The sequence below is a fragment of the Peromyscus californicus genome, unplaced genomic scaffold, assembly GCF_007827085.1.
Source record: "Peromyscus californicus insignis strain IS unplaced genomic scaffold, ASM782708v3 Scaffold_6__1_contigs__length_162567912, whole genome shotgun sequence".
Taxonomy (NCBI): Eukaryota; Metazoa; Chordata; class Mammalia; order Rodentia; family Cricetidae; genus Peromyscus; species Peromyscus californicus.
In genome coordinates, this window is record NW_026294584.1 from 106,210,501 (window position 1) to 106,226,444 (window position 15,944).

The 15,944-nt window shown below is 50.2% G+C and overlaps 1 protein-coding gene across 1 annotated transcript in view; it reads left to right on the forward strand.

Annotated features, from left to right (window-relative positions):
- Positions 1–3,831: 3,831 nt before the first annotated feature.
- The window catches only part of Fbln2 (fibulin 2), a 62,642-nt gene continuing 50,529 nt past the window's right edge, over positions 3,832–15,944 (forward strand). Inside the window, 1 exon segment of the mRNA XM_052721187.1 lies at positions 3,832–3,926. Within this exon segment, the coding sequence (XP_052577147.1) occupies positions 3,889–3,926 (38 nt within the window). The 5' untranslated portion in view covers positions 3,832–3,888.

Consider the following 15,944-nt stretch of genomic DNA (forward strand, 5'->3'; position numbering starts at 1 on the left):
CATCTGAACTTCCTATGGGTAAAGTCTAACCAAAGGGTGGGTAGGGGTCTAGTTCCTGCCACAAGCAGAAAGGAGTTGGGTGGGTGGAAAAGATTCATGATGAGCTGGAAGGCAGAGAGGTGGGGATGTCCCCTGGAGGGCAATCCAGCTTCTCACTGGTGAAGACCACAGTTCTAGCCTTGAAGATGGGGGTGTGAGTGAGTGAAGGACTAGAGAGGTGGGGGTCCAGATCAGAGAGGGCCTGAGCCTGGCCCTAACCATTGACTGTTTCTCTGTATCCGATGCCTTGCATATGTCAACTGCTAGTTCTTGTCCCAGGTTTCCCCGGGGTCTGAGATGTGTAGGCTGGTGGTGCAGCCACTCTGGGGAGGAGGCAGGGCCCAGGAAGGACGTGCACAGGCAGGAATTCCAGGTGGAGTGCTGCCATCTAGAAGGCTCCAGGTGGCCTTTCTCCTTTTTTCTTGTCGACACCCCACTCTCTAAGAAGGGACAAAGCTGGGAAGGCCTTCTGCCCAGCTGTACTATAACCTAGCAGGTACCTGGGGATTACTGAGAACTTGGCTGCTCCACTCCACCCACTACAGAAGTGGACCTAGGCAGTGTAGACATTTGTATTTCAGATAAAGACATAAAGTACCAGAGTTTTCTGTTCACTGTCATACACGACTGTCTGGGGTAGTGCTGCCCAGTGTCTTTGTGGGACAACAGGATGGGGGTGGGGTGGACTGACCTCTGAAAGTCACTGGCTGTCATCTTTGAAAGTTATCTTCATTCAGTTTCTGCTGCTGTATGAAGAAAAGAGTCTCACTTAGCTCTGGGAGAGCTGAGATGGCTGAGCCAGCGTCCTGGGGAGGGCCCCTGGGCTGCACCACATCATGGTGGAAACTCTGTGAGAGGGACAGATCACATGTCGAGACGGGAAGTTGAGGTGGGGGCGGCAGGCTGGGTCTTTACAACAACGTCTCAGTGAGCTGGGCCTGAGAGAGACTCATTAATCCCATCTGAGGGTGGAGCCCCCACAAGCTGACCATGCTCCACCAGACCCACTTCCTGAAGATTCTATCCCTGCAACATTTCTACCCTCAGATCCCCCTTTCTAGGAGCCTTGGGGACATTAAGGTCTCATGAGCCTGAGGACCCTCAGAGGGTATTCAAGCCATAGCTGGAGAGTCTTGGTGGATCTGACAGCTCCTGTCCTCTTCTCCCTGGCAGCTGGGGAACCCATGGACTGATGCTCCCTCACTGTGGCTGTAGTGTTAAAGGAAGGGCAGGAGAGGAGATGCAGAGTGGGTAGGAACATCGAAGAGCCACTGTTGGAAGTTGAGGGTCACATCAGCCCCCAGAGGCAGGAGGATAGCTTCCAGCAGGAGTCTTGAAAACAGAATGCAATAAAAGATATTTTTAAATAAATGGAGGTAGGAAAGGGAAAGATGTGTGTTTGTGTGTGTGTGTGTGTGTGTGTGTGTGTGTGTGTGTGTGTGTGTGTGTGTATGCTTCTATGTGTACCAGTGTAGGAGGCCAGGGAACACTGCTGGGTGCCATTCCTCAAGAACGCTGCCCATCTAATTTTAAGACAGAGGTTCCCAGCTGCCTGGAGCTGTCACCTAATTAACTTAATTAGGATGATAGCAAGATTTGGGTTCCTGTGGGTGCTCTTTTTCTTCCAAGTCTGAGTCCCAGTGACATTATACACTTTCTCCTACAGACAGCCTAGGGTGAAGGTTTGTAATGAATATAGTAGCAACCAATGTGAAGCCAAGGGCTTAGCATGGCGAGTCACTGTTCCCAGCATCTTCTACACAATCCCAACATGGGGACACTGAAGTTAGACTGAAGGCCACTCAGACAGGACTGTAAGGCAAGGCTGTCTAGCCTCAGAGCCTACCTTCTCAAGCCCTTAGATGCTGTCCTGTGCCTTTACAGTGGGGCAGTGGCCTTCCTGAGGATACCAGGAATAGATACAGTCCCCTTCCCCAAAGATTATGAGCCTTTTCTTCCAAGTCCAGTTGTCCAGGTGGTGTAGGTGACCCACTGTGCCTGCTGGCTGTGGCGCCTCAGTGCCCAGGGAGGCCATGAGATCCGCACTGGTGTGAATAACACCTCTGCCCCCCGTGACACTCTGTCTGGGCCTTATCAGCCTATAACTTCCTTCGACTCTGTGTCAGCCAAGCCCCGGCCCCAAATTCCTGATGGGTGATGCATACTCTGTCTTCGATAAGAGTCCTGGCAGGCTCTAGGCCAGCCACAACTCTGGGTCAAATGACGGAGGTGGGAAAACAGCCTCTGCTTTATCTGGTGGAAAGACAGCCAGGCCCTGGCTCCTTGTCTGCAGCCTGAGCCTGAACTTTGGCTGTTTGCCTCTCCTCCCTGGACCTGGGACCTGGACCCGTGGTTGGGGAAAGGACCCATACTTTCTGCATTCTTGCTTTTGGCCATCTGCTGTTTATTCTCATATGCTATCTACTAAGCACTCCCCTTTGGGATTTCAGCTCAACACCCCCGATGTAGGCTTTGATGTCTTTTTGTTCAATTGACAGTTGAGGAGGTCAGTCAAAGCTCAGAGGGAAGCGACGTGCCTAAGTCCGCACAGCTGCATATGACAGAATTCTTAACTGCTAGGTCATTCTACCCATGACCATCTATAAATCAATCTCAAAAAGGGTAGCCAGGGAGAGTGCAGCCAAGTAGCAGGAAAGAGTGTCTCTGATGGGGGGTCTCAGAGAGGGCAAGTAGGGATATTGAAGCTGTATCTCAATATTGATATTGATTGATACTGAGCCAGCCCTGGAGTCCTGGGGGAGAGGTTTTCAGGTAGAGGTTAACAGCACATGCAAAGGCCCTGAGAGCTGCCTTTGTAGCAAGGACCCATGGGAGAAGGCCTGTCAAGTTTAGACAGAAGCTGAGGCAGGCTGGGTTAGACCTTTGCATTCAGCCTTGGTCCTCACGTCCCATCCTGGTTCCTCCGAGTCCCTGGCTCTTTCTGGCTCCGGCTATGTAACCCTAGGCAGATGGTCTCCCTTCTCTGTGTTTTTGTTTGCTCCTGGCTGCCTCACACCTGTTCTGGGCCACAGGGGTCTTCCTCTTGGCGCTCAGCTGCTGCTAGGCTGAGGGGTAATGGCTGCGGGGGCATGCATCTCTGGCAGGTATGGGAGGTGGTTTGTAGTCTTGGATCCCAGACAGAGAGACTCATTGTCTGCTTTCTAACACACAGGGGCCCTGGGCCTGCTGAGAATGGGCAGTGGCAACCAGACACTAGGATACCTGCCTGCATCGTTTGAGGGGTGGGGAGCCAAGGACCCTGTAATGATTTGTTTTCAGTTTATTACTTACAGAGCGTTGACTGCCTGTTGGGTCCTGTGCTGTGGATGATAGGGTTCTCCACATCTCCCCACTTACAGGGGTCAAGGGTATTGACCAAGCCACACCATGAAGAGGGAACAGAACTAGGCTGGAAAAAGGGCAGGGTGATCTAGACTGTGGAGAACTGAGGTGTAGGTGCGCCCATACTAGTTTCTGCAGGCCAGCCTCTGGGCAGCTTTGTGCCTGGGCACCACTTCTGGCCATCACAGCATGCTCCAGAGTGCTGGGTCCAGGAGGAGAAGCTGAAGGGCGGCGCAGTACTGAGACTCAAAGCGTAGCCAGGACGCTGAGACGCGATGCCGAGATGGGGTGCCGAGAGGGGGCTCAGAGACCCGGGACAAGAGAGCCCCGGCTCCTATGCGCGCATGTCGAGCTTGGGGCTGGGCGAAGATGTCTTGGCAAAAGCCGAGGCCCCGCCCTGAGGCGGGACCTGTGGGGCGGGGTCTCAAGGCCTGGCTCGTCCCGCTCTTCCCCGCCCCGAGCCGCGCGCAACCCAGGCTCTTGGATTCACCGACGGCGGGTGCACGGATGGACGGACGGAGGCGCAGCGCAGCACAGAGCACCGGGTGAGTACAGGGCCCTGAGTCTCCACGCCGCGCTCCCTCCAGGTCGGTCATCTTCTCTTGACCCCTGGCTGCGTCTCTCCGGCCCTCCAACCCCCAGCCTTGTCCCTCGGGGTCTCCCAGGATCACCCCCCACCACCACCACCACCAGAGCAGGGAAGACTGGGCCTCTCAGTCTGGCACCACCCCACCCGCAGTCACACACTGCCACACACGCACTCGCACTCACACTAGCAGAAGTTACTGCAAGCTCTGCAGAGGCGCAGGCCACCCCAACCCCCAGTCCAGAATCTCTCACGCAGGGGCTGCTGTGCACACTCACCTCTCCCACATCTCTCTTCATGGCATGCTTTCACACACACCGGCCTGTCGTTCAGGCATCCCTCAGGCACGCAAATGTGACCGTGTTAAACACGTGTGCCTTCGACACCCCGGAACAAGTTTGGCCCAACATCGGTTGTTGTGCCATGCTTATCTCCGTCCACTGTTTTACATACGTCTCTCACACAGGCCTGGGGACACAGAGGGCCCTCACACTCAGGTGCACAGACAGCATCGTGGTCCCTAGCACCTCTGTTTCTCCTGGTGAGCGGGAGCCTTGGCTTAGGGAGAAGGGGGTGGCTGCTGGTGTTATTCTTGGCTCACTCTTGCTATGGCCTGGGTGGCTGTGTGTGTGTGTGGGGGGGGGACAGGAGGGGTTCAGTCTTCAGGGGGTGGGCTTGGGGTCTCACAACCTCTTGTGAGACCTCCTTCATCCTGGTCTCCTAGGCAAGGGTGCCCACACCATCCTCCTCTGCTGTCCTGAGATCTTGCCCATCTGCTTTGTGATGATGGACACTCTGGCCAGTCAGAAGTTGTTCTGAGCCAGCAGGTGTCCTGGGACAGTCCAGAGAGACAAAAAGGGGTCTGTGGTGTGGGTGCATGTTGCTCAGAGGGTGATGAGCTAGGAGAGGCCGGGTGACTTGGGTGACAGCAGAGGGCTCCCTGGGCTTGGCGCTGAGTGGAACGGATGCATGTTTGGGAGGGAATGCCGGGAGCTCTGGGCCTCACCTTCCCGAGGTGCCAAGCGCGGGGGTGCAGGACCCCCAAGAGGAAAGGCAGGATGGGAGGTGTTGCCAAGGGCGGGTACCTACCCCTTGACTTTCCGCCCACCCCACCATCTAGTATGTAGAAAGCCTCTGACTTGAGGCACAGACCCACCAACCCCAGCCGTGATTGGCTCTGTATGTTTTGCTTGGCTCTCAATATGCTATTATTGTTTTTAAAAATTTAATTAGCTGCCAGCATTTACTAACTGGCAGCTTTCACAGAAAAGTCCGGATTTCCGTCTTTTCTTGAAAAACACAAGCTCCGGTGCTCAGGATTCATTATGCTTGTGTGGCTTGCTTCAACCAGTGCTGATTGCCTGCCAGCCTTAGGGACGGGCCAGGCACACCGCTGGTTGCCGTCCCCGCCAGGCCTTCCTTCTAGGCTCCTGTCTGACCTTTAGAGACCTATTTTGGCCTTGGCCCTTCGAATGCATTACTACCTCAAGAGTGGGCCCAGGCTAGGCTCCGCCATGGCAGGAAGCCTTCAGTGAGTACCTTGGTTACTACAGAGGTGGGAGTGTCCAGGACTCGGGTCTACAGGGGATCTCGGTGATGGGGTAGACATTTTGTGCTGGTCTATGGGGGTGATGGCCTGGTGTCCTCACCAGAGGAAGGTCAGAGCTACTGGTAGACCTGAGGTAGACCTCACATAGCATTTTTCTTCTTGGAATCCTGAGAGCCACTCATAGGCCACACTGGTTCTGATTGACACACAGAGAAGGGAGGGCTCAGAGAGAGTTCAGCAAGGCAGAGGGGGTTTCACACCCCCAAACAAAGCTCTCTGCCCTTCCAGCATTGAACTCTGAGAAAGGGAGACCTTGATGTCCGTGGCTCTGGAGCTTCCTGAGTCTCATCTACTGCTGACACACAGTAGGTGCTCGATCAATGCTCCTGGCATGACTAGAGGCAAGTAAACTGCTCCTTAGGATCATGGCGGAGCTGAACCCAGGGCTCAGGAATAAGATCACACACAGCCTGGCTACATGACCCTTTAGTGGCTGATGAGCATGACAATCCCCTTTGCTGTGACTCCTGTGGCACCAGGTAGAGACCACAAAGTCTGGGCAAATCCATGGCACTGCTCAGGTGTGTCCTCTCGGCCGTCTGCTGGCCTTGTACCTTAGATTTAGAAGCTAGGCTATGAGCAATTTTGTTGTATTATTCCTCCAGCTGGCCTTGGCAAATAAGAAGCCACAGAGACGGACTCAGGAGACCATGCAAGCCAAGCTCACGTTCCTGCAGGGAGCTGCTGGATGGGTGGCTCAGAGTGGGCTAGCCAATGGGTTATTCTAAGATGAGATTTCGGTGGCCTTCCACACTCATCCTTTGCATGTGGCTGATTGTAGGTATGCTAAGCACCCCTGTGACATGTGGCTGCCTGTCCATGGCTCATAGGACATGGAGAGCAGGCAGCCACTGGCCTCTCCTTGGTGTTGTTTGGAGATTTCCTGCTAGGGAGCTGGTCTAGAGCTTGACTGCCTGCCCACTTCCCTGGGCCTCAGTCTTTTCTTTTGTATGGTAGAGATTTCTGGCATCTTCTAGTGCCTGTGAGCATGCAGTAAGGAGGTGGAGATGGGGACATATCACTGCCTGGGGGGCCAGCCTCCAGCAGCACAGGGCCCAAAGGGAAATCCATGTACTAGATTTTTTTTTTATCTGAGAGGGTTAGGGAAAGACACTCACATATTCTCTTGACGATTTCCTTCAGACCTTTTCTTTATTCTTCTTTTGCATTCTCTATTCTTTATTTTCCTGGTGATTCCCTTCTCTCATTCTTGATGTTTTCCTTCTAACTCTATCTTTATTCTTGATGTTTCCCTTCTAGTTCCTTTAACTCTCACATTCTTAATGTTTTCCTTCTAACTTTCTAATTCCTGATATTTTCCTTCTAACTCATTTTAATTCTCTCATTCTTGATGCTTTCCTTTTAACTCTTATTCTTTTTTTTTTTTTTTTTTTTTTTTTTTTTTTTTTTTTTTTTTTTTTTTTTTTTTTTTTTTTTTTTTTTTTTAATTTATTTTAATTTATTTTGCAATACAATTCAGTTCTACATATTGGTCACGGATTCCCTTGTTCTCCCCCCTCCCGTCCCCCTCACCTTCCCCCCAACGCCCCCCCCCCATTTGTGTTGTTTCTTTTTTTTTTTTTTTTTTTTTTCCCCTTTTCTATTTTAATAAAAAGGAAAAAAAAGAAAAAGGTTATAACTAACAAAAGAAAAACTATATACAAAAGTACAATGACTATATACAATATATACAAGTAATAAATGTCTAAACAATGTCTAGTCCATTTGTATTTGACAAATTCAGAGAAAATAATTTCATTATCTATCCTATTTTGTTAAGTCCAAAATGTATCTAATTCACTTTCTATCCTAATTAATCTTCAACTATAACTAACTAACCTTCAACTATAACTAACTAATCTTCAACTCCCTCAGAGACCCAAGAAGGAAATAATATTAGCTAACAAAAATAAAAACAGAAAGTGCATGCAAGCAACTTCCAAAAAATTTGTGAGTTGACAGAAACAGCCAGCTGCCTGGACAGTCACCTGAGGTTTCTCCACAGTGTTGGGGCATCATCTTCAGCCTATAGGCTTAGCATATCTGACAGACTCATTTGTGAAGTAGGATGTACACAAGGTCGAAAGTTAGTAGTTAGACATTACAATAGAAGTTGTAGTCATATTAGATATGTTTTAAAAATTGAGCAGATATATTTTAGACAGGTCATCTTCAAACCCTTCAGAGATCTACAGAATATGGCATTTAAAATGTTTTAATAACTTAGAAAATTTTTCTTTTTTGTTATGATTATGAGACATGTCGGCTCCTGGCAGTACCAATCTACTTCAGAGAAAATATGGGCATTGAAGAAACTGCATATGGAGTTAACTTTCATTGTGGCAAAAGTTAGCCACTGGACAACAAAGTATCCTTGAATCAACTGCTGACAAAATGGACAGACAGGACATGAAACAAAGGACTACTGATTCTTGCCAAAACGAGTGTGGTTATGGCTTTATCAAAAGGCATCTTCTGAGGCCAGGACAATATGGCACCATCCCTGAAGTGGCCTTCGCAATTTGGAAAAGGTACAGTGCCCTTTTCTTCGAAGGCAGCTGAATAGGCAGTGGGCCGATGGCTTCTGATGTGCAATGGAACAGCAGCTGAAACAGTTATTCTTGAAGAGTAACTAAGCTCACGCCTCGCAATAGTAAACTGGCATTTGACAGAGGGATGTGGAGAAGAACGGGATGTTAAGATGAAGCCATATATACACAGCCAAGAATGGACAGCTGAATTAAAAAATCAACAACAATTTCCAGAATTTAAAATCCTGAATCATGACATGACACTAGTGGAATTCAGGTGTTTCTGGTACATGGACTGCTCTCACCCAATGTGAGGTTGAACTGTCGACCTTGTGTACATCCTACTTAACTCTTATTCTTAATGTTTGCCTTCTAGCTTTTTTTAACTCTTTCTTTATTCATTTTCTTACAGCTTATATACCTGAGCAAAATCTTTCAGGCAATATAAAAATTATAATGTGGTTACATTCTGTTTTTCAAGTGAATGATTACAATGATTACAAAACAAACAGTAACAAAACAGCATGTTTTCCATATCCTTTACATGATTAAACATTTTACATATTACAGGTGAAAAACAAATTATCCCAAGAACCCACCACATACATTCACACCCAAGGAACTTGTTATACATCAACCATGTAGGCAAGCAAGATATTTTTCTCAGTCAGATCTTTTACCGGCAGGCTGCAGTTTTGCAGTTATAAAGAAAAGGCCAATTACTTTATTACTTATCTTGAAAGGTAATCTTATAAGGAATCTTAAAGGAATCACAAATCTAAACTTTTATATATGAAAAAGAATCAGTCAGCTCTACTTTAAATCTTTAGGGTACATACCCACTCATCAATAGTTTTTTATATCAGGAGATAGAGGGCAAAAATGGGTATAAGGAATTAATCATCACCTTTGGTCATCAACCAATGCTAGCAAGGAAAGTAGTCATCTAGTAATAATTCGCCTGCTTTGTTCTTGTTCCCTGAACTTAAAGAGTTCTGTATTCAACTATGTGCCTTCTTAAAACTTTAGATTATCTTCTTGGGTTTTTGACCTCAAGGCTATTTGACAAAAACATCTTAGTCTAACTTTAAGTTATTTTCAAAGCTTTGTTTCAGCTGTGATGCACACTGAAACCTGTGAACACACCTCCCAACATTAAGGTTAAAAGAATTTAATCTAGCTTGGTTAACTGGGACTCAACTGTTTTTCTTTTTCTTTTCTCTTTCTTTCTTTCTTTTTTTTTTGGTTTTTCGAGACAGGGTTTCTCTGTGTAGCTTTGCGCCTTTCCTGGAACTCACTTGGTAGCCCAGGCTGGCCTCGAACTCACAGAGATCCGCCTGGCTCTGCCTCCCGAGTGCTGGGATTAAAGGCGTGCGCCACCACCGCCCGGCCTCTTTTTTTTTTAAGACAGGGTTTTTCTGTGTAGCTTTTGGAGCCTTTCCTGAAACTCACTTTGTAGACCAGGCTGCCCTCAAACTCACAGAGATTCATCTGCCTCGAGAGTGCTGGATTAAAGGCGTGAGCTACCACCGCCCAGCTGCAATTGTTTTTCTTAATCATTAACCTAAGCCATAGTCTATATGGCTCCTCAATAAAAACTTATGTGTTGTAGCTGTGTGACACTTCCTTGTTTATATTTTTAATCACCAAAAATGCTATTTAAACTAACATTATTATTATCAATTAGACAGCACAGCTTAAGAAGAAATCATCATAATCATCCACAGGTTAAAATGCCCAGCAAAACAGGATATTTCCATGAGATAAACACACTATATTACAGGCAGTGGGGATCTCCCCACACCCACTCACACCATGCCAGATACCAGAGAAAGATGGCAGCAGCAAACATGTGAAGGCACAGCAGAAGCAAAAGACATTCCGGGGTCTGTGGTCTCAGGGCCTTGCCTAGCCAAGATTCGTCCATCAAGGAGTCGCCTCCTAGTGGGCTGACCTTGAACTTCAGTTGTCACCTGATGCTCCTCTAACATGGCCACCAGCAGGGATGGCTGTCTAACGTTTTGTCCAGGCCAGGTACAGGTGCAGATCTCACGGGGGCTGGGGGTGGGTGAGGCAGATGCTGTGCGTGTTGCTATGCAGCTGATTTCCTATCTGGAGGGGTGAGAGGGGGGATTCAGATGGGAACATACCGAGGAGGGAAAGACAGCCAGACACATACCCAGGTGGACCTGGAGGCTGTGTGTGTGTGTGTGTGTGTGTGTGTGTGTGTTTTGGTTGTTCAGTTTTGAGACAGTCTTGTGTAGAGGGACTGGCCTAGATTTTTACCTTGCAGCCTAGGCTTCGGGGTTGGGGCAAGGAGCTCTTTGAGGAGGGATTTTGAGACTGAGACATGATAGCAATGGTAACAGCTAGTGCAAGGGGCCTAGTGTGGGATTCCCCTTGATGCCTGTAAGGGAGAGAAAGGGAAGAGGTGGAGCTTTTGTGGGGACGGGGGCTGTAGGGACAGAGAAGGTGTGAAGTGTGCAGCAGGGAGTTTGAAATTTTCTGGGAGTTTTTTGTTTGTTTGTTTGTTTGTTGTATTTTGCTTTTTGAAACAGTGTCTTGCTATGTAGTTCTGTCTGGCTTTAACTCACTATGTAGACCATGTTGGCCTTGAACTTCCAGAGATCTACCTACCTCCGCCTTTCTAGTGTTCCAGTTAAAGGAGTGTGCCAACATGTCCCAGAAGTTCCTGGAAGTTTTGAACCAGGAAGCCCCAAGATGCAGGTCCATGTCAAGATGCTCCGAATGGGTCTGGGTTCTAGAGGCTTTGTGCCTCTGCAGAATGGTGCCATGTGGCCCCTGAGCCCTCCTTAGAGCCAGGCCTGGGGTCAGGGCAGGCCTCATCTTGAGAAAATGCAGGCAGGTGGGGAGCCAGGCCTGGTGGTGTATACACCAAGCTTCCTGTGAGGTGTGCTGGTCAAACAGAAGGTAGGCTGTGTGGAAAGATCTAGAAGCTCTGCTGGAAGATGAAAATGAAGAGCTGCCACTTGTGCAGCCATGTTGCCTTGTGGAAGGACAGAATGCACATTTACGGGGGCCCGCATGTGCAGCAGCCACTACCCTGAGAGGAAAGGCGTGACATGTGCTCACCTGGGAAGGGACAGTGCAAGAGAGGAGAGACTCCCCACTGCGTGCCCTGTTGTATTTGGGGGTTTGAGCCCTGTCGGTGATGTAGGCTCAGAACACACAGGAGAGGCTGCAATTGTTGGCCAGCAGCAGTGCTTAGTGTGCATAAGGCCCTGGGAGCCACCCTTAGTGACACAGAAAATAAACCTCCAAACAATACACAAAGCTGAAAGCCCTCAGTGAACGGGTGTTCGCTTGTGAGTGAGAGCTGGTGTTCACATCCCTGTGTTCATGACCTCGTTGAACAGATCGACTTCTCCCTGGCATGAACTGTGAAAGTTTCCACGGTGATTACATTATATGGTGCCAAAGTCACGCTTTGCAAAGTCCAGCCAGTGAGCCAAAGGAAGTCCCTCCCCTCTCCCCCCCCCCTCCTTTCCTCTCACCTCCTTTCCTGGGGTGTGCACTCCTGGTTAATCCCCGAGGGCTGTCTGGAATGGGCATTTGGCATTTGGTGGGGGAGCTTGTGTCCTCATTTGGTCTTAGGCACATAGCTCAGCCCCGGGGGCTGGCTCAGACCCCACTCTTGCATGGGGAGAAGCTGGTACAGAAAAATCCCGTTTGGCCTCCTATGAGGTTCACAGCTCTACTGTCCAAATATTGCACTTGTTCAGGCCGGTTGACTCACTCAGCCTCCGGGCCTCAGTTTCCTTACTGTGAAGTGGGTATTGTGGTCCTCTCTCAGTTTTGTCAGAGAAGACGCACCTTCATTCAGTAGGTCTTCACTGAGCACCACTGAGTGTGGAACGATTCTGAGTGCTGAGGATAACCCAGTGACTCAGGCCACATCCTCCACATCATCGAGCTTGATCTGGTGGGAGATGCAGACTGGAGGCAGATGGTACACACATCTGTGTGAGCAGAGGGGCACATGAGGCTGCCTAGGACAGGGACTGAGGGTGGGCTTAACATTAGGGTGCACACCCTGGGTACTGCTGCCAGGAGAGACATTAAGACAGAGGCCTGTCAGAAGCAAGTGACCAGAACCAGTTACAGGATGAGACCTCTCCCCACCTCATGACTGAAGGGGCTTATCAAGGTGGATAGTCATGGAGCTGCCACACTGTTAGGGGATTCTGATGGGTCAGGGTGCAGTCTGATTGAAATGCGAGATCCCCGTGGCTGCAATCGGGAGAGTGGGCTGGAGGTGACTTCAGGGTTATCTCCCCCATCCCATCAGGTTATCTCCTACCTTCTACTCCAGTTGGAAGTTGGAGCTGGGACCAAAGTGGTCATGATGGAAATGAGAAGGGACGAGATGCTGGGCTCAACTGAAGGTGGGTGTGCTGGGATTCCTGCTGTATCAGAAGTAGACGGAGGGAAAGGGGAAGCTGGTACAAGACCCAAGGGGTCCCTGATCCATAGATCAGAATCCTCGTATCATTTGAGTCCACAGTAGTCCAGGTCTCTTCCTGGGGCCTGAAAGCCCCTCTGTGCTTTATACCCTCCCAGCAGGCTAGAACCTGGCAGTGCTGGCAGTGGAGGAGGCGCTCTGTGAACTGAAGGGGTGAATGGAGACTGCGGGATGGGGGCTTCAGTGGGAGCTGTGGACACTGAGGGATGGTTGAGAATCTAGTGGACACTTGGTGGGGGTGTCCGTGGAGGTGCTTGCTGGAGTTGTTGGGGCTTGTGAGTTGGCTCCCCAAGCTTCCTTGCCAGGGCCGGTGCACAGAGGGAGGAAGATGTCTCTCATGGCAGTCTCGGGGTGCGGCACACACAGTCTAGGTGCATAGCCAATCTGGAGGAGGGTGCAGGGAGTTCAGAGGCTCCGAAGCGAGCCAGGAGGCAGCCACCTTCAGCTGAGCCTCAGGAGGGCTGGGGAGCTTCCTGGACAGGGTGGGACCCCCATTTCAATGGGAAGGGAGAATGAGAGAGACTGGGGCCCTGAGAAAGCCTGGCTCCTCTTGGTGAGTGGATTGATCATGAGAGGGTGGTAGACAGAAACTCGGGAATGGAGAACCCCTAATTTTTGGGCAAAGGGCCAGTGACAGGCACTTCAGAATACTCTGAACACAGGAGGGACAAGGCCAGAACTCTTGAGGTGGTAGGGAAGGTTGACAAGGCTCTGAGAGGGCATGCCTGCTGGCAGTCACCCTAAGGAGGAAGAATGGGCTGGAGCCAGCTCTGTCCACCTCCATGTCCTCAGTGGTGGGTGCTACAGGCCTCCTTTTGGCATGTCCTTTCCAAGGGAGCCATGAGGGTCAGGCTGTGCGTCATTTATAGCCATTGTTCTTGAAGTTACTGTAACCTGGAAACCGTACAGAAATGCCTCTGCATGGGGGCTGATTGTTGCAGAGAAAGTGCAGGTCTGGGGGAAGGTGACTTCCTTCCTCAGGGTGGGAGTCTGACTGTATTGTCCTTGGCCAGGGTCCCCACCCACGTCTTCCAGCTGGTGAGGAAATGGTGCCACCCACCATTTGGCAGAGGCCAAGGGGATGGTGGGAGCCTTAGGAGGTGGGGGCTGGGGCACTGAGCGCTAAGTGCTGTGTCCACAAGAGGACATTGCTTGAGGCAGACCTGGTTCCCCCCAGGTCTCTCATCCCTTTGGGCCTCAGTTGGCTCATCTTTGAGCTGGGGCAGCATTCCTGGCTCTGCTGACCTTTGGGGCCCCAGGATGGTTTGCAAATGGAAAGAGGCTTTGGAGTGTGGGGAGGGCCGGACAGTGTGTGGGATGTGTGGAGAAGGCTGGCTGGCCACTTGCCTTTGGCCTTAGCCACAGGGTATCTCGTCCAGCCTCAGAGTCTCCACCTGGGGAGTGATTGAGTTGACAGACCCCTCCCAGAGGCAGATGGAGACGGAAGGAAGGTCACAATCTGTGTATCCCCCCCCCCCCCCCCCGCAAACATATGCTGAACAGGTGGGTAGCACTGATTGGTGGTTCTCTCTTGTCACCTTTCACTCCTCTGGTTGCTGAGGTGGCACTGTTGATCCTTGTGGTCCTGCTTACAGATCTCGGTGCCCCCAGAGTCCATTCTCCCTTACCTGTGACCCCCAGCCTGAATGTCTAGCCCTTCATTTTATCCAAGGGAACATTCAGAAAATCTAGAAAGTTCTGGTTTTAGGGTTCTCTCAACCAGGAAACACATCAGAGAAAATTGCAGTAGGTACCCCTTGGGACCCCTGAGCAACCTTCTTGCTAGTCCCTTTGGGTCTGACCTTATTCTTAGAACTGATCCTAAGGGCAGTGAGATAAGCCAGGAAGGTAAAGAGTGAGTGAGTGTGTGTGTGTGTGTGTGTGTGTGTGTGAGAGAGAGAGAGAGAGAGAGAGAGAGAGAGAGAGAGAGAGAGACAGAGACAGAGACAGAGAGACAGAGAAACAGAGAGACAGAGACAGAGACAGAGAGAGAGAGAGAGAGAGGAGAGTCACACATATTCACATACCCTCTGTTCCTGGGTTCCACAGGCAGTACCCTTAGTCCTCTGCGGTACAGATGACTGGGTTCCTCAGGTAATGCTCCTGGTTCTCTGCAGCGAATCACTGCATTCTTCAGCCTCTACATTACCTCCTAATCCCCCCAGGGTTGCAGAGAGGTTGCAGTAGCTGAGTTCTTCTGCAGGGGAGAGTATTGCTGGGGCCCTGGGTCACCTGCTTTGAGTTGCCTAGCACTCATGCATTGGATATTGAGCCCCATCATCAGGAGCACCCAGCTTGGTCTTGATCCCTTGTCTCTCCCTCAGTAGTGGTTGCTGACTGTCTTGACAGGGTTTGAGGTAGGGTGGGGTTTCTCAGACTCTTGGTCTAACGGTTGTACCACGGCTGGGACCAGATCTTGCTGGTTTTCGCATACTGCCACCTGCTTTTTGGTAGTCTTGAGAAACACACAAATTCCAGGTTTGTGCCAATAAATTGCTGCTTGGCAAATGCCCTTGGGAGTTGCAGAGAGGCCAGCTGCTCTCTTCCTTGGCTGGCATCTCTGTCCAGCTGTGGTGGCAATTGGGGAAGATGGGTGTAGAGTGCTAGTCAGTCACTGAAGGACCCTGAAGGCTGTATGTTCTGGGCAGAGGGAAGCGGGGTATGTTGGGGAGGGGAGAGTGACTGTGCTCCACAACCAGGGCTGGAGAGCTGGCCTGTACTCGGAGGAGGTGGAAAGTGGCCAGGCGAGGGGAGCCCATCACATGTGTGGCTCTATATGCATACATGACCCTGGAAAAGAATCTTCAGACTTCCCCTAGAAAGGCCTTGAGAAAGAAGGAAAGACAGAAGAAGTGCTGTGAGAGACTATGGGACCATGTTAATGGCCACCATGCTGCCTCCAGCTCCATCCTCCAAAGGCTACCTCATTCTCCACAAACAGATAGGCTAGACCTTCTCAGAGGTTTGGATTCCACAGTGGTGGGTTTTATTACTCATTTTTCAGCATCTAGGGATGTTCGTGTTGAATTTTCTTTCAGCTCTTGCCTAGCAAGATGATGAGCCACACTGACTTCCAGCCTTGTGTGGCTTCTGGCGTCTGATGCCATTGTGGAGCGTGGGCAGGGAGGTCTTCTCTTGTATTGTCTGTGTCTGCTTTAGATTTCAGGATTTTCCTGGTTTTATAATGGGAGGAGGGGGAAGGCACATTCCATTTTCAAGGCCTGGAGCAATTTTTAAAACAATCTTTTAATAGGATGGAAATTTTGAGGGGCCCTGTCTGTGCTGTCTCACTCTGGCCTCTGTCAAAAGGCTTTCCATTTCATTCTCAGTCTCCTGGGAGGACATTGGTGCTCT